The sequence below is a fragment of the Dendropsophus ebraccatus genome, chromosome 4 (genome assembly GCF_027789765.1).
Source record: "Dendropsophus ebraccatus isolate aDenEbr1 chromosome 4, aDenEbr1.pat, whole genome shotgun sequence".
NCBI classification, from domain to species: Eukaryota; Metazoa; Chordata; class Amphibia; order Anura; family Hylidae; genus Dendropsophus; species Dendropsophus ebraccatus.
The window spans coordinates 58,578,599-58,595,727 of NC_091457.1; the positions used below are offsets into that span (position 1 = coordinate 58,578,599).

Genomic DNA, 17,129 nt, shown 5'->3' on the forward strand with positions numbered 1-17,129 from the left:
TTCTGTTCTTTCCGGGCGCTGACTTTATAGTGAAGGAAATATGCTCCTCGAGCAATAACTTCCCATAAAATTGTGCTCCAAAGGGTCCACAGTATGCCTGAAAGGTAAGTCAAGGCTTCACTTTAATTAACACTATCTCCAAATATCTAGGCAAGCGTCCTTTTTGTAAATACTTGTGTTCCTACTATGTGCTGCCTCCTAAATTAAATCTAAATGATAATCACTTGTCTGAGGCCCCTGCTACCATTCTATTGGTGCTCGCTCCTGATGTACCTCCTGAGTCACGGGAAATGGCCACTCAGCTCCAGGGCCGTATTTACCACTAGGGCAGCACCTTGCAGGGGGGCAGCACCAGGGAGCAGGGGGACAGAAAAAAATTTTTTTTGTTTTTATTTTTTTAGTTTCCCTCCTTCCGTTCAGACTTGCCAGTAAATCTGGTGTCTTTTCCAGGGGGTGGGGGGTATGGTGGTATTGGTCAGGACTGGTATCGCCAGTAGGTGCGTGAAGATGGGGCGTCTTCAGGTTTAGTGCCTAGGGCAGCAGCAGCTGTTAATACAGCCCTGCTCAGCTCATCACTGGTCACAGCAGTGACTGGAAGGAATAGCCAAAATGTCAGAGATATGAGAATTAGCAGTCCAAACATTAAGGCTACCGCTAAATACTTGAATTCCCCACAATTGTAGAGCACCTGTTCTGACACCTGTTCCCTATTCCTCCTTGAAATGTGTGAATAATATTAGTGCTGACACTGTGTGAATGTGTAAGCACAAATCTTACTGGCAAGCAGAATTACAACTCTCAGTTGTCAATTTACATTTCTGAGAGGAATAACAGGGGAGCAAACAGAGCAAAGTTCTAAGAAAAAAATACTCCGGAATTGTTACTTGATGGAAAGTACAAACATTTAATAACACAGACAGGTCAGAGAGGCCACAGGTGCTCTATAAATGCCATCCTGATATATAGCTAACTATAACTATTATTTTGCCTGTAAATGGAAAAAGAAGAGGCACAACATAGACTTCTGTAGAAGGTGCTATCATTAACAAGCTGTTTTATACAGCAACACAAATAAAACATTAACATTTTAAACATAATGTACATAAAAGTCTCATTTCCATCATCGTTTCATGACAGTTAGGGTAATACTTAATGCTTCATAGAATTTTTCAACCATCACAAAATTAGCCAAACAAAAAAGGTTACAATAAATAAAATAATTTAAACCTTAATATTTGCCTTTTGGGTAATAACTAGAAATGAGCGCAACTCAAGCATGCTCAAGAAGTTGGATGCAACCCTAGGGAGTCCTGGAAAACATGGATACAGCCTATGGCCATCTCCATGTTATCCAGGCAGCCCTGGGGCTGCATCCAACTTCTTCAGCCACTGGTAATCAAATGCTGTGACTTCCGGGTTCAGAGGGACCTGAGCATGCTCAAGTTGCGCTCATCTCTAGTAATAACAGAGTTTTTTAATTGGGAGTTTTTCTGCAACCACAAATGTTTAGTAAAGCCAGTCTAGTGCATGCCATCAATTTGTAATGATATAAATAGACATAAAAAAGTAAGGACACCAATGTAAAGATTTTATGTTTATGAGGTGATGTAACTGAACTGGAAAAAAAACAACTAACAAGCCAACTAACAATAAATTACTAAACAAAGGATTCACAAAATTTTCATTCTGTGAAAAGGTAAGTACACAGTTATCCTTCCTGATCCCCATTGTGGAGAGGATTACATACCGCTGCCAAACTTACCGAGGTCTTACCTTTCAGAACCTTGAGTTCAGCTCAAGCAATGAGTTTGTTGGACAAAGTCCATAAGAACCTTAGGTGTTTATCACTCGGCCTAATGATAGATATAATCACTACTGATGTCGTAACACTAGAATGTAGATCTCATTGGTGCAGAACAGGAAAAGACAAAAGTTTACCAATAAACCAAAGACAGGCAGCTCACTAACATAGAATCCCTTATACCAGAAAGAAAATGGGTATAATGTGAGCTACATCAAAATGCTGTGATGCAGGAAGGAGAAAGGGATTTAAACAGGCTGTCCATACAAGACTAGGAAATGCTTCCAAGAGATCGATGCTGGAGGAGGCTTCTGTCATAGGGGGCTATAGCACAAATCAGTACTTACTTTTCCCACAGAATAAATTCTAAAAATGTGTTTCTTTAAATGTTTTTAAATGAGGATTAAATATTTGTGTCCACATTATAACAAATAAAACAATTTATTAGACGTGAGTTGTCCTTACCTTTTCCATGACATTAAATTAGTGTAATATTTATATCACTACAAAATGTGGGCAGGTGATTGCTTTGTTCTTTACACCTGATTTGTTAGTCCCAAATAGTCCTGTTAATATCAGTTGAGTAAAATGCAGTTAAAGAGAATCTATCAGGTCTGTAGCAGGTATGCAGCTGCAGAAACAGGCAGATAGGTGATAGGGAGGTGAAGGTAAGTCTCTTAAAGGGAACCTGTCAGCCTGGCTGCCGTGGCGGCGGCCCGCCCGACCCCCCAATGGAGCCTGGCATACATAACCCTCCCTGTAAGTCCCGATCCAGGACTCAGTCCCAGAGCGGGGAAATCACGGCCTGAAGCTGAGTGTGCGTTATGCAGATCATTAGAGAGGAGTCCGACGTCCATAGAAAATGACTGCTCCAGTCATTTTCTATGGACGTCGGACTTATTTCTAATAATCGTTTAGTGTAATAGGGCCTTTACCCTCATACTCAACAATGTTTCTGTGCAGTGTGTAGTTTAATTTGGCGTCTAGTAAGGCTGTTTGGAGCCAAACCCCCCCCCCCCCCAGCACTGATCTGGCTCTGGGGGCTGTAGCCCCCCCGGGCTCCAAATGGCCTTTCCAGACGACAAATTAAACTACCAGTCGAGTATTAAGGTAAGAGACTTACCTTCAACCTCTGCGCCCTAAGCACACATTAGAGGGCTATCAGCTGGTTAGATTTGTTTCCCTTTAAACTGTTAGAACGTAAACCCTCTCTCTGCACTGTAAGCTAGAGAGCTTTATGTAGTAAACATCATGGAGGATACTTCTCAATCCTAAATCACACAGAACATGGTACAGAATAGTGAGAGACAACATTTGGAAAAAAAATTGCACCATAGGCGGGGTTGTAACACCATACCATACAGAGGACTCATAGGCTACTTGATATAGGGACTTCCAGTACTGTCACAGAGGCTCTGATATGGGCCCTAAGACAACATCTGTACAATGGGTACAGTGGCATTTCTGCATTATTGCTCTAATCCCCATGATGGCATGGATGTACACCTAGTTAACAACCATGTTCTTGATTTGAAGCAGACGGTTATCTCTGTGGACACATGAATGCTGGCCATACTAGGAGTGTGTACTTAGAAGCTATAGCCTGTCCATTTACAGGTTGTGCTATATGAACAAGATTTGTTAAGAATGCTAACCCATCTGTAACAGTACAATTGTCTGTATTTTTACATCCACTTGTCCTGCCAACTACCTGTAATATTACTTGAATATAATTAAGTTACCAGGACATTTGAGTACATGACATTTTTAGTGCAACCTATGGGCAAGCCTAGTGCTTAAGTGTTCATCCTGATATCTATAACTAAGTGCCTCCTTTACAAATGCAACAAATTTCACAAAGTAGTCACAGTCCTGGTGTCTCAAGTTACATAATGTTACAAAATTATTATATATATTAAGATTTGTAAAATACTGTAGACATGATAATCGCACCATCTAGCTTGTACAGAAATTGCCTCTGTCAATTGCCACATCTTGAAGTTTCCTAAAGAGGGCGTTATGGTTTTCTGGGCATAGGCGTTTTGCTGGAGATTCATTTCCTTCTTCCAAAATGATCCCCCGTTTCTTGGTTGGAGTTTCTCCTGTTCGGATCATGCTGTTGATTTCCTGCAGTCTCTGTTGGTTAAAGCCAAAAGAAAATTTAAAAGAGAGTTTTCTTAGTTGCTGATTTTAGCTGTCCTCCACATGCACTGTACAGCTTGGTCCATGACTGCGGATGGCCGACAGGTGAGCCGCCCACAATCACAGACCGTGGACTCGTAAGGGGGATTAAACTCTATGGCATTCATGAATGTGTGCATTGGCCCATAGACTTTAATGTGTCCCATAGGGTACGATTACACAGGTCGACTATGGCCCGATCATTTTGATAAACGAGCGCCGATCTGCTAGATCGACGCTCCTTTACTGGACCTATTAAAAGAGTCCAATGAGCGGGCAGTAAGGGCTACATGGACATCATCAGCCATGTCCATGCAGCCCTTGCCCAAACAGCTCAGATGCTGCTGCCGCCGGGATGGGGAGGCTGCGGAGCACAGGAGAGAAAAACGGGAGCAGGGAAAGGTAAGTTGTTTAGGGGTTTAGGGAATCGTCAGCTGTGCATCGCTATTACAGGTAGCGATGCGCAGTGGTCACCCAGCGATTTTAGTTCCTAACCTAAATCAAGGACCAGGCAATGATCGTGGTCATCGGCTGATCGTGGCCAAATAGGGCCCATATAGTACGTACTAGGGGGCCTGCAATTGCAGACTACAAAGTATGGCTGTGTGGACAAGGCCTTATGGCTCATAAATAATTACTTCTGCTCCTGACCATTTATTTTTCAGTTGTTTTGTTGTACACTTTCTATTTTCATGGCATGTCGACTTGGAGTTTTCTATACTCATACTGTACAATCTACCTTGTTCTACCTAGTTTTCTTGTTATAACTTTCCCTTTTTGTTTATACTTGCACCAAATGTTCCACACAGCTTCCTGTGCCATCAACCATCAGATAAATCATCTTTTGCAAAACTCTGGAAGAAGGCGACCATGTTTCTCTAAGCCTGCATATCTGTAAATCTGTTACAATTCAAACTTCTGACACAAGGTATCCTTCAGCCTGAAGTGCTCAGGGCTGTAACATCTCCTAGCCAGCCCTCCCATCCCTGCCCCTGCTTGACTGACAGCTTTTAGCACTGAACCATGCTTCCAAATCTTATTCCTATGCTTCCAGCTGAATGTCAATCAAGCAGGGAAAGGGAGGAGAAGAGAAGCAGTGAGACTACACAGCCCTCAGCACTCTAGGGGCTTGGAAACGCCTCCTTGACACCAGAGAATAAAAGCATTTTTCTATGTTCTAGTACCACGTGTCTTCTTGCCCTAACAGTATTCTCATATTATCAGCAGTTTAGAATGTGACAGATTGATTATAGGTTTTATTGTGAAGTAGAACAATACCACAGTGTTACACAGACCAAAAATGTTGGGGACCCCCTTATTAGACCCACCTTTGCAGGGCTGAGGTTGAAATAGTATGAAATCTTTTCTCGAGGGGACAAGGTAGCAGAGTCTTCATTATGAGGAGAAATGTAGATTGAGTGACTGTGAGATAACTGCACACGTCGAGGAGACAAAATCCGCATAGAAGGATACGGGGAGAGAGGAGTAGCTTCATTCTGTAATACAAAAAGCAAAGAACTGAGTATTTTTCTTTAAAGGACGTTTTTAAACATTAATTAAATTGCTACTTTTGTTCATTCTCGAGACTGAGGGGGGTCCCAGTGGTCAGTGCCCACATCAGACACTTATGTCCTATCCTGTGCAATGTAGGTTCTATTTACCATAAAAACTACAATGCAGTACTGCATCAGTCATCTAATGAACTCCAGCAGAAAATAATGGTGCGGCACTCATGTTTTTTTATGGGAATTGTCTGGCTTTACCAAAGTGTTGATCAGACCCCAAGGGGGAATCCAATGCAGAGGCGAACAAAACCTAACCCAATCATTGATGTGTAAAGTAACAACCTGTTACAATATATAAATGTAATAAAAACTACTTTCTTCTGTATATTTACAATAAGGCTGGCTCTTAGGGGCGACCCTTACCTGCTGATAGCAGCCGGGAGTCACCAAGTATGAGTTAAAGGGGATATCCAGTGCTACAAAATCATAACCACTTTCCTCCAGAGACAGCACCACTCTTGTCTCCAGTTTGGGTGTAGGTTTTGTAACTCAGTTCCACTGAAGTGAAAGTAGCTTGATTGCAAACTACACCTGAATTGGAGACAAGAGTCGTGCTGTCTCTGAAAGAAAGAGGTCAAGCTTTTGTAGCATGGATAACCCCTTTAACTTAACAGCATGATCATGTACATATATGTGATTATGGGTTAAGATGTTAAAGAATCGGGGGGGGGGGGGGGAGAATACCAGAAACAACATGCATACACAGAATTACGCCATACTGAGAGTGTGCTGTGGCTAAAAATGCCATGTGGAGCAAATTTGAAGAAACAATAAAAACAAAAATGGCATGTAGGTATGGTGGCTCATATTTTCTGATTAAGTCTCAGCCAATATCTGCCTGCAACATTTTTCTAACCAAAAAAGCATGCATGTTTTTGTTTTGTTTTTTAACGCAAACTGAATCAAACCTTAGGGTGCTTTCACAAGTAATGACTCGCAGCGGAAATCTCGCTGCGAGTTTTGCAGCGAGACCTGCTACACGCCGAGGTCCTGGCAGGTCCAAAGACTGCTGTGAAAGACCGCTGCGAGTATGTAATGCAGCCGCCCCCTTAACCCCTTCGTCTCCTCCCGCTCCGCGGTCTGTATACATTACCTGTCTCTTGCTGCACGGGGTTCCGGCATCCTGCTCTGCCGCCCAGCCAATCAGTGTGTTGCCCAGCTGCAGCCACTGATTGGCTGGGCGGCAGAACAGGATGCCGGGACCCCGTGCAGCAAGAGATAGGTAATGTATACAGACCGCGGAGCGGGAGTCGGACGGGAGCGGATGAAGGGGTTAAGGGGGCAGCTGCATTACCGCTGCGAGTATGTAGTTACTTGGACCTGCCAGGACCTAGGCTTGTAGCGGGTCTCGCTGCAAAACTCGCATCGAGATTTCCGCTGCGAGTCGTTACGTGTTAAGGAACCCTTAAAGGGAATCTGTCACTACGTTTATGCTGCCTTAAATGGAGGCAGCATACACTAGTGACAGAAATGTTGAACAGATGTATGACTGCTGATTGACAGATGACTGCCTATACACAGCATGGATAGATAACTGCCAATCAGCTGCTGGTGGGCGGAGTTTTCTGTTTTTCATGAATATCCAGGACTACTGGGCTCAAGCACATAATGGAGAGGACTAGTTATTGTCCATGGTATTCAGGAGGATATCTCTTAATCAGTTGCACAGACCAATGTGATACATCGTTCTGTTTAGCTTCTCTGGCACCAGTTTATGCTACCTTTAGAAAGCACAGCATAAACCTTCTGACAGAGTCTCTTTAAGGTGGGCCTGCAAAGTGAGCTGAAGTTGTCTTGAACAGGGCATTGCAAACTATTGTACACCAGAAAAACTGCATGAATGAGGTGATTACGTGACTTTACCACATTCGCTTTCTGAGAGTACTTCAGGGCAAAGCTTTGCATATTTCCAATATAGATATTGTTGTAGAAATGAACAAGGTCTCCTCTTTCCTCTTCTTCCATGTCACTGCTGGCTCCAGTTAGTCTTGTTGGTGTAGCGGGAGCACTACTCGGCTGGGGTACAGGAAGGGTACTACTAGACCGCATGACTGGACTGGGTTCTCTGCTGCCTGATGAACAAAACAAAAACAAAAAACTAAAAATTGTTGTTTGAATAAACTGGAACATAAGAGATATTCTCTTAATAGCAGTAAACCAAGAGACTTAAAGTGACATCAAAGCTGCACAAATGAACTTCTCCAGCAAGGCTGGAGAAGGGCATAGCCCAAAACAGTCTGTCCCAGGAGTAAGCTTAACTGTTTGTCTCTCCTCTCCCTGCAAAGCTGAACTTTGAATAAACTCCACTGCTCCTGCATTGGTGAGTGCCAGTTTTGTTTATCCTCATACTCACATTGACTGCTCATCTTCATACTGTGCTTCCCTTTTGCATTATCTTATTGCTGATGAAATCACTCATCTTCATGATTGTGTGACTAATGCTAGTTGGTGCCAATAGACTGTCTTCTCTAATTTGTGTGTTTTTTTGTATAAAATTTTTTGTCTTTTTGGTCAGTTATCATGTATGTAAATAACAATATTATCTTCATGCATCCTTTCTTAATACATTAATCTGAGACTTGTTCAGACCAGTGGTAAGACAAGTCAAACATCTCTAAGGTTTGCTTCCAGCTAGATCTTTTAAAATCCTTGGAGTGAAAAGTGTTGGGTAGTATGGCACAACCCCAGTATTAAGTGTGGACCCATAAACTTTAAAGAAAATGATCACGGACATATCAGATAACACTTATGGGCAAGCACATCTGAAACACAACAGTATCTTGAATCATGGGTCCCAGATTCCCATTCTTTTTCTAACCAAGTCTAACCTGTTTATCAATTTGCATCATGCAGGTTCCTATACCTTTGCTACATTTAACAGTGACACTTGAGGCTAAGTAAACTCTATGCCATTTCAGGTCTATCCCTTTTAGAGAAACAATACGTGTATGATGTACACTGCCGATTCTCAGCAATCCTTCCTGCAGATAAATAGATAGATAGACAGATATTATCCCTCTATTTATCTATACACACAGAGATATTTGAATATACCTGTATATGGGTCTGATAAAGCGGGAAATCTTCCCTCAGAACCCATTCTCTGGTGTTTAAAGGCTGATAACCTTTCAATTTTATCTGATGTGTCCATGATCATGTTCTTTATTCTGCATGGGTCCATAATTTATACTAGGATTGCTCCCAACTATCCACCACTTTTTTTTCCGCCAAAGATCTGAAAACCAGATGCAGCTGGAAGCAGATGTGATTGCCCATAGGACAGTCTGGCTAGTGGAGGCAGCATTCTGGTTGTATTTGTGTATAAGGTTTATGACAGGGTTGTGCATTCAGCAACACCGCATAGGGTGAATGCACATAGAAGCCCTGACAAAGTCACTAGAGGGTGATAATACACAAGGACCATATATTCCAGGTTTAGTGCAAAAAAAAGTTTCTGTGTGCTGAATGCTGTCTTCTTTGAGCAAGTAAAAACAAAGATATTTGCCACTGATAGTCACTAAGCTAACACTGCCTTAGCTCAGTGCCTGCAAGTGGAGTATTGTCTAGTAAGAGGAGCTAACACTCTATGGTACCTAGTATCAGACGCCTACACCCAGGGTTCCCAATGACACAATTTAAAATATAGTTTGTCATCCTACAACAAATATGGATAAATCTTCAGAATACATGGGAGCTGCTCTGAATTGATAATCTTTGTTGTTAAACACAATGCAATAGGTTAGCACTGGCATCAGAGTGAGCATCAGTTGTTACAATGGGATGTTAGCTGTAGCTTTCCAATACAGAAGAAACCTGCTTACTACATTTTAGGTGTTAATGGACACCCCAAAGATCATCATATATAAAAACGGATGCATGGGTCCATCTTACCTAGATCTTTATTGGTCTCTGTTGGGGACCCTGACTGTGCATGATCACTGCCACCAGACTGCCTTCTTCTTCTGGATTTTATAAGAACACTTCTGTACACCTATACCATTAAGATAAAAAGATAGAAAGTTAGTGGATTGCTGACCCCAAGCTTTACAACCAAACTTATTCAGCTTGGTATATAAATATCAGTAACTGAATGTTGTATGGAACCTCCAGACTCTGGGTTAGACGGCAGAATGTATACTGTCTGAGAAGAGCCTGTCCAGTATACAGTACAACTTCTCTCCTATGACAAGAGTTCCTCTATACTTGTACCAATAAACAGAACAAACTAAAGCAAGATGCAGATTGTGTAAGTAAATTATTGGTCATGTTCTCCTCTAACCACTTAGATGGGGCAGTCACTATTATGGCATTGTACTTACATTGCTTTTGGCGTGGGGTTGCGTACGATAGCATCTCATGATGTTGTGGAAGGATGTGTCTTCCTTTGTTACCTATAAAAACAAGGTAAAACAAGTTGCTAACAACTGCATAGTGCTTGCTTGCTTGTTACTCATTTTTGTCTTGCCATTTTTTTCCCTTTTTTGCCCATCCACTGCATTTTAAGCCCATAATTCCTTAATTTAACAGTGAAATTCTCTTTCTAATTACAACTTTTTATTAACTCCTTTCTGCATCTTGTTATAACTCTATGTCCTCCAGGTTCCAGAGACTATGGGCTATGCATGTAAGATCACTGCTGTAAGCATTTCTGACAACCAGGCTCCCACCACAATGGCCACAATCAAAGATAAGATCCTGGTTGTTTAACCCCATAAAAAATATGTATATATGGTTTAGCCATACATTTTTTTATTATGACCCCATAATATGTAAATAGAGTACGTTGGGTAAAAATAATGTATAAATGTACCTCAAAATGGTTCTATAAAAACATTATTAAAACCACATGGTTTAAATTTGAACTGCAAAAAGACATGGTGAAAAAATTAATGAAAATTAATCAATAAGTTACAGCTTTCCCAAAATGATGGTGTTAAAAAAAATAGTATACATCCTGAAAAAAATATATAAAAGATTTTACGGCTTTTGGAATGAAATGAAAGGAAAAAAAGTTGGCCCTTTATTGCCCTTAAAGGGGTTGTCCACTTCATCTTAAAATTCTTCAGTGTACAGTAAAATTATGACTCACTACGGCTCTGTTCACACCGAGCAAAACTTCAGCGCGGAGAGAGGAGGCGCTCGAGCCTCCCATAGACTGTCATTATGACAGGGAGGCTGGCGAGATTCCGCGGCGGAAAATTATGCCACGGAATTCCACCAGTTCTGCTCCGTGTAAACAGAGCCAAACAACTGAGTAGTGCCGTACTGCTTAGCACTGTAAATGGTACATTTTCAGTGCCTCACCTTAGCCATCACATACACTGCACACATCAAAAGCTGGTCAAGATGTCGGCCCTTCATCAAGTCAGAACAGTGCACCAGTGAGAACTCAAAGCAAGTCCAAATCTTTTTCCGAAGTTCATCAGAAATATCCAGCTTGTGGCAGAGATCACGAAGGCGAACACTGGCTAAATGATAAACCTTAATTTGGGAATAAAAGAAAAGATCAGAATCTGAAAATATATAAGGGGGAATTTACTAAGACCTATGCCTTAGTAAAATCCTGCGGCCATAGCATTTGTTTGATTCATTAACAGGTGTACAGCCACTGCAGCGTCTATCCCACACGGCGCACTCTGATATGTATGCCAACTCCTGAGCTAGTCTACATTTCAGTTACAATATACCCAGTAGCAGATTATAACAGGTCCTTTTCGGGCGGTAGCCCGGGGCCCTCAGCTCCAGGGGGGCCCATGGCCACCTAAACAGACTTTCAGAGGTTTACTGTCTCCTGGCAACATTTCTGCCATGATTTGCAAAAAAAGTACTGCTTTTTTACCGCAATTTTTTTTTTTTTTTACCAAAAATCAATTCATCATGATCTTATCTATCCTGTGCTATGAACGGCACTCTAGTGTTGCCATAGTTACAGTGGAGTGGGGGCCCAGGTTTGGTGAACAACCCGGGGCCTATGGTAAAGTTAATCCGCCCCTGAATATACCCTAGCTCTCTAGTCTATATAGTAGTAATTCTAGCGATGCTTAGGTCATGCCCCCTTTCCGGCCAAGCACTGCCCACTCTTTTAGACTTGGCATGGGCAGAGTAAAACGGTAAAAGGCCACAAATTGTTGCGCAAACAGGAGAGAACAGGTTAACTACTGCACAAAAAAAGAAATCTGCCATCTGAGAATGTCAGTGCATTATACCTATACCTATTAGATAGTTGACTACTTCTGTAAAAATCGTCACGTTTATCAATCTTACGTTCAATGTCTATGGTCACCTTAAAGGTGGGCATACACCTTCAGTTACCTCCCTCATCATCCACATACATAGGAATGTTGGTCATGGCCAACCTTTCTTGTGTTCTCTATGGGGAGGCGTAAGCCGCAGTCAAGCAGCTCTGGTGCTGGCTTATCTCCCCGCAAGCAAAGGGATCTGGCAGTGAAATTCCATCTTGCTGGACCCCTGTCTCCACAGAAATCATCTGTTGTTGGAGTCTCCAGACAGCCCCATAGACTTTACATTGACAGAAGGAGAAAGTGTTTGGGGACCTTACTTATATAACTCTAGAGAAAGTAACGCTGAAAGACGCTGTACTTACCCTTCTGCAGAAAAGTGCCAGAGAACCTCCTTTCTTTAATTTGTTGCTGATGTTTTGTTGTCCTGGAGAAACTGGGATCTGAGGAATAGTTACTTGTCCTGCAACCTGCATCTGTTGAGTGGTCATCGGACCAGCAAGAGCCTGGGCTGTGAGTGGCTGAATGGAACTAGAAACAGCACGAGGTTGTCCACTCATACTGACCTGTACTGGAAAAAATGTGATCCCGCCATTTTCATTGGCAATACCTGGCAGATAATAAAAAGTGAAAGTCACAACCCAAGAGAGTATGATTTCCATGAGCTATGTAGCTTTCAGTATGTCTGACCTTGTACAGGGATAGTAAGAGTCTGCCCGTTATTTGCGGTTACTGTAGCAGTCGCCATTGTGACTAGGGTCTGCCCAGGAACAGGTGAGGGAGTTGACTCCGCAGTGGAATGTGGAGATGCTTGTGCTGGACTCCCTTCTTCAGATGGGCTATCAGAGTCAATGAAGAGACGGCGACGAGCTGTGCCAGCTATAGGTGAACTATATCGGTCAAACAAGGTAGGCGAGGTAGAGGAAAGGTCTGAAAAAAATATATAAATGTATGACAAGCAGGCAAAAACTACATTTAGAGAGAAAATTTACATGTAATGGTAAATATATACTAAATAATAATTGTATATCTAAATATCTATCTATATATATTTTCTCCTACAGAATTTTGCCTTTAAACTATAACATGCGATTATATAATTTAACATAAACCTCACTCACTTTTTCCTAGACTAGAAGCATCTGCACGGATCTCATTCACCCGTCTTGAAATAAGAGGAGCAGATGAAGATGTTATGTTGTTACCAACAGCTCCTTCAAAATGATGTGGGTGCATTACCTGGAAAAAAAGACAACAAATTCAATAAACCCTTAAAGGGTCCCTGTTGTTTCAAACAACTTCCCTCCAAGTGACACCATATGGGATTTCTGACTTTTTTCTAAATTATCCCTAACCCCCCAAAAATAGGTCCTTGCCACTAGCTTTCCTGCAACCTGCTGTCTATTGCCTGCCATCAAGGGAAACCAGTCTCTAGTAACAATAACAGCAAGAACACAAGAAGTAGGGGTGGGCAGGAGAGGGGAAGTGAGTAAGGCTGAGAAATTCTGGGCTGTGTACCTGAAAGTTGTGAGCCCCCAGTTTCTCTGCACTGTCCATAGACAATAAAAGCTTCCCTCCCATCTCAGCAGCAGCAGGGATTATTATAACCTTTTGCTTGCTGTTTATTTCTGCTTATATAGCACATTGCAAAGCTAGTGCATCAGTAACCCCTTCTCACCCACATACCATCTAGAGTAGTGTACTGTAAAAATCTTCCCCCAGCACAGTCCAGGTGTGTTCTGAGCTAAGGGTTCAGTGCTTGCTTTGATGCTGCTGCTGTTTATTTCATTTCTGCTCACATAGCAACATACAAACCCAGTGCATTAGTAACCCATTTTGCTTTCACAGGACATCTATAGAAGTGTAATGTATAAATCATCAGCCCAGCACAGTGTAAGACTGTTCAGTGAACTTTCGGCAGCACTTTGACATGGCACAGCAGAGATGCATATGTGATAGCTACAGAAGGGAGGGAGGAAGCCCTGCATGTGTACTACTGGCAAACACCCTAGCTCTGATACTGCCCCTAAAATTGAAAAGAATAAGAAATAGTTGTGCACCACAGAGGGAGCTTTCGGGGAATCAATAACAACAATCACCTTGTCATCACTCTGAAGGGTTAATCTGATAAATTCTCAACCAATAAGTATTCTTTAAAGATAAAACAAACATGTTGAAGATAAAACAAGCCTACTTGACTACACGAAAGGTCTCATCATATACAGTGCTCAGCATGAGTACACCCCATTTATAAAGTAAGATAAGATCCTTATCCCACTGAAGACAAGACCAATTGCCAAAATCTGGACAATACTTAACCCATACCATTTTAAACTAAGGCTAATAATGTACCATAGATTACAAAATATTTTTTTTTACACAAAAGAGGCAAAAATAACTACACCCCAGATCAAAAACTACCGCTTGTAGGAGTCATCTTTCATGCATGGAATGAACAAGTTGGGAAGTACTCTTTTTATTTTTTTTTCCTCATTCACCTTGTTGTATAAAAAATATGTTAAATATTGTTACAAATGTGTTGATATCAAACATGTATAGGTTTTTAAAATTACTTAAAACTTTTTTTTTTAACTTTGTACTAGTTCCACAAGTGCACCTTCATCAATGATATCCTGATAGCTGATACCATACAATGTGATATATTGTATTTGTCAGAACAGCTCTATACAGGCAGATACAGAGCAGGCTTGGGGGCATCAGAAGGTCCCTGCATGCCATGCTATACAGATTGGAAGCTGGAGATCTTGCCAATAGACTACCGATGGGGGTATAAGGGGTAACCTCCATATATGTTATATGCTGTAGTCATGATTTGACTGCAGCATGTAACTTGAAGTGGAACCGAGCTCCTGCAATCCTGGTGTGGGAGCCTTGCATCACCTTAGTCCAACCCTGCTGCGGCTTATGGATTGGAATAAAGCCCATTAGTGTGCGTAGTAAAAAGGTATACTGGCAGTCATAGTAGCCTACCCGCTGGACACCTGTTTTATGGATAATAATAACTCACCTGTAGTTAAATTCTTGTTAATAAGAATTTACTTTTTAGTGAGAGTTTTCCCAATGAAAACTAAAGGTTATTGAAACTAAAGGTTATAAAGGTTATCTGACAAATCTAAGGGGGTGTACTCATCTATGCTGAGCGCAGTAGCTTCAAGACATTATTTCTGTACCTCTTCACAGAGTGGAACTTTTCCATCGTTGTCTCTGATCTTGTCCCACAGAGGGGACTCGTCAGTCCATGCCATGCTCTCAAGAATCTGCTCTTCAATCTGATTTAGGTGTTTTACTACTTCTCGACATAAACCATCTTCTGCCTTGATGACAAGTTCAATCACCTTCCAAAGAAAAAAAAAAGATTTAAATTGACAGCAACAGACATCTATATAATAAAAATTAATAGTAAGAAGGAGGAGAAGATCCACAGCGTCCAAAAAAAGTTTTGTTGTCTTTATTATGAGGCATATAAAAAGTTACAAAAGATAAAAAGGTAGGCCTACATGTTTCGGGGAAACACACCCCCTTGATCACGGCAGTACAGGTGAAAGTCTGTACTGCCGTGATCAAGGGGGTGTGTTTCCCCGAAACATGTAGGCCTACGTTTTTATCTTTTGTAACTTTTTATATGCCTCATAATAAAGACAACAAAACTTTTTTGGACGCTGTGGATCTTCTCCTCCTTCTTACTATTATTACCGGGTTCGGCCCGCTACTACTCCACTTACTCCTGCCTGAACGTCCACCATCACACAACAAACCACCTATGGTGAGCTGAGTTTTTCTTTGTTCATGGAATAAAAATTAATGTCTATCTGTCCATTTGTCTGTCCTCTATAGACTTCCGAACATCTGAACAGTTTGACCCCAAATTTGGCAGCAGATACATTGGGTGCCCGGAAGGCTTACAGCGAAGGTCCCATCCTTGTCAGATATACAGAAGAGGAGGGGGATGGAGAGGACCACCCCATAGAAATGAATGGGAGAATCTCCAGCACACTGTACACACAAGTGACACAATTAGAGCTGTGTGTTTCCCCAGCAATGCACAGGTGAGGGAATTAGCCTCAGCCAGAGCTACAGTACAGAGAAATAAATGTGCAGGTTCAGAGAATCACAATCACAAATATGACAGTCAAGCCTGTTGGCAGCTCATGAGAAGAGGGTTGGGGAAAACCACACCCATATAAATAAATGGTAGAATGTTCTGGAGATTAGATTTTACCTCACAAAGATGATGTCAGTGTCTTATCTCCTCTCTCTGTCTCTCTCTCTCTCTCTCTCTCTCTCTCTCTCTCTCACACACACACACACACACACATACAATATTGGTACTTAGGAAGGTATACCAAAGCCTTAGCCATCTTTACTATGGACCATGGTGTCTATGCACCATAAAGTCTTATGACATGGCCTGTCAGTTTGGCTATTAGGTATTTAGGATGTTAAAAGTTTTTAGTTTATTTCTAATATAAGCATAAGTGCATAAGTTACAATCCACATAAACAGTGCATAACCGTCAGGGTATATAGGGTTCCTGGGGAGTTCCCTGTAAAAAAAAAAAAAAACGGGGCATAGATTGGCCTCCTGGGCACCCTTGGAACAAATCTTATTTAACACACTGACACTTTATACTCAGCAGCTCCTGCTCCGCTCCCACTCTGTATACATTACCTCACCTCGCTGCACGGGTCCCGGCGTACTGCTCTCCCGCCCGGCCAATTAGTGTGTTGCCCTGCTGCAGCCACTGATTGGCCGGTCAGGAGAGCAGTACGCCGGGACCCGTGCAGCGAGGAGAGGTAATGTATACAGCGGAGTGTGAGCGGGAGCCGGGTGGGAGCTGAAGGGGTTAAGGGGCCGGCAGAAATACATACACGCAGCGGTAGTTCAGACCGCTGCGTGTATCTAGTGAAAGTGATCTTCCAGGACCTATCCGACTCGCAGCATAATCTACGCTGCGAGTCGCTAGGTGTGAAGGCACCCTTAAATGGTTTTCCAGTTTTGTCTAAAATTTTAAATAAACTACATACACAATTGCCAACATTGTAAATATTTTTTCCCCTTTTGCAATTTTGCAATCCTGCCCTCCCCATACACATGAATGTTTAGGATGGCCACACATTGCTGTGTTCTCTATAGGGAGGGGTAAGTTGCAGCCAGACAGCTTTGGTGCCAGCTTATCTGTTGGAAGACAAAGGGGAAATCCATCACGCCCGAGCACCATGCACCTTATACTGATGGCCAAACCTGCCACAGGCCAACACAGGTATAAAGTGTATGGGAACTTTAAAGCAAATTTACCATCAGGTACATTAACTTTACATGTAG

General features: G+C 42.0%; 1 protein-coding gene across 1 annotated transcript in view; it reads right to left on the bottom strand.

Moving 5' to 3' along the window:
• Nucleotides 1–884: 884 nt before the first annotated feature.
• Nucleotides 885–17,129, bottom strand: part of RBL2 (RB transcriptional corepressor like 2) — a 47,803-nt gene continuing 31,558 nt past the window's right edge. Inside the window, exons 13-22 of the mRNA XM_069965929.1 lie at nucleotides 14,978–15,142; nucleotides 12,908–13,025; nucleotides 12,477–12,716; nucleotides 12,152–12,396; nucleotides 10,852–11,028; nucleotides 9,867–9,938; nucleotides 9,439–9,538; nucleotides 7,411–7,619; nucleotides 5,311–5,478; nucleotides 885–3,937 (exon numbers count right to left, since the gene is read on the bottom strand). Of these exons, the coding sequence (XP_069822030.1) occupies nucleotides 3,758–3,937; nucleotides 5,311–5,478; nucleotides 7,411–7,619; nucleotides 9,439–9,538; nucleotides 9,867–9,938; nucleotides 10,852–11,028; nucleotides 12,152–12,396; nucleotides 12,477–12,716; nucleotides 12,908–13,025; nucleotides 14,978–15,142 (1,674 nt within the window). The 3' untranslated portion in view covers nucleotides 885–3,757. The remainder of the gene's footprint in view (nucleotides 3,938–5,310; nucleotides 5,479–7,410; nucleotides 7,620–9,438; nucleotides 9,539–9,866; nucleotides 9,939–10,851; nucleotides 11,029–12,151; nucleotides 12,397–12,476; nucleotides 12,717–12,907; nucleotides 13,026–14,977; nucleotides 15,143–17,129) is intronic.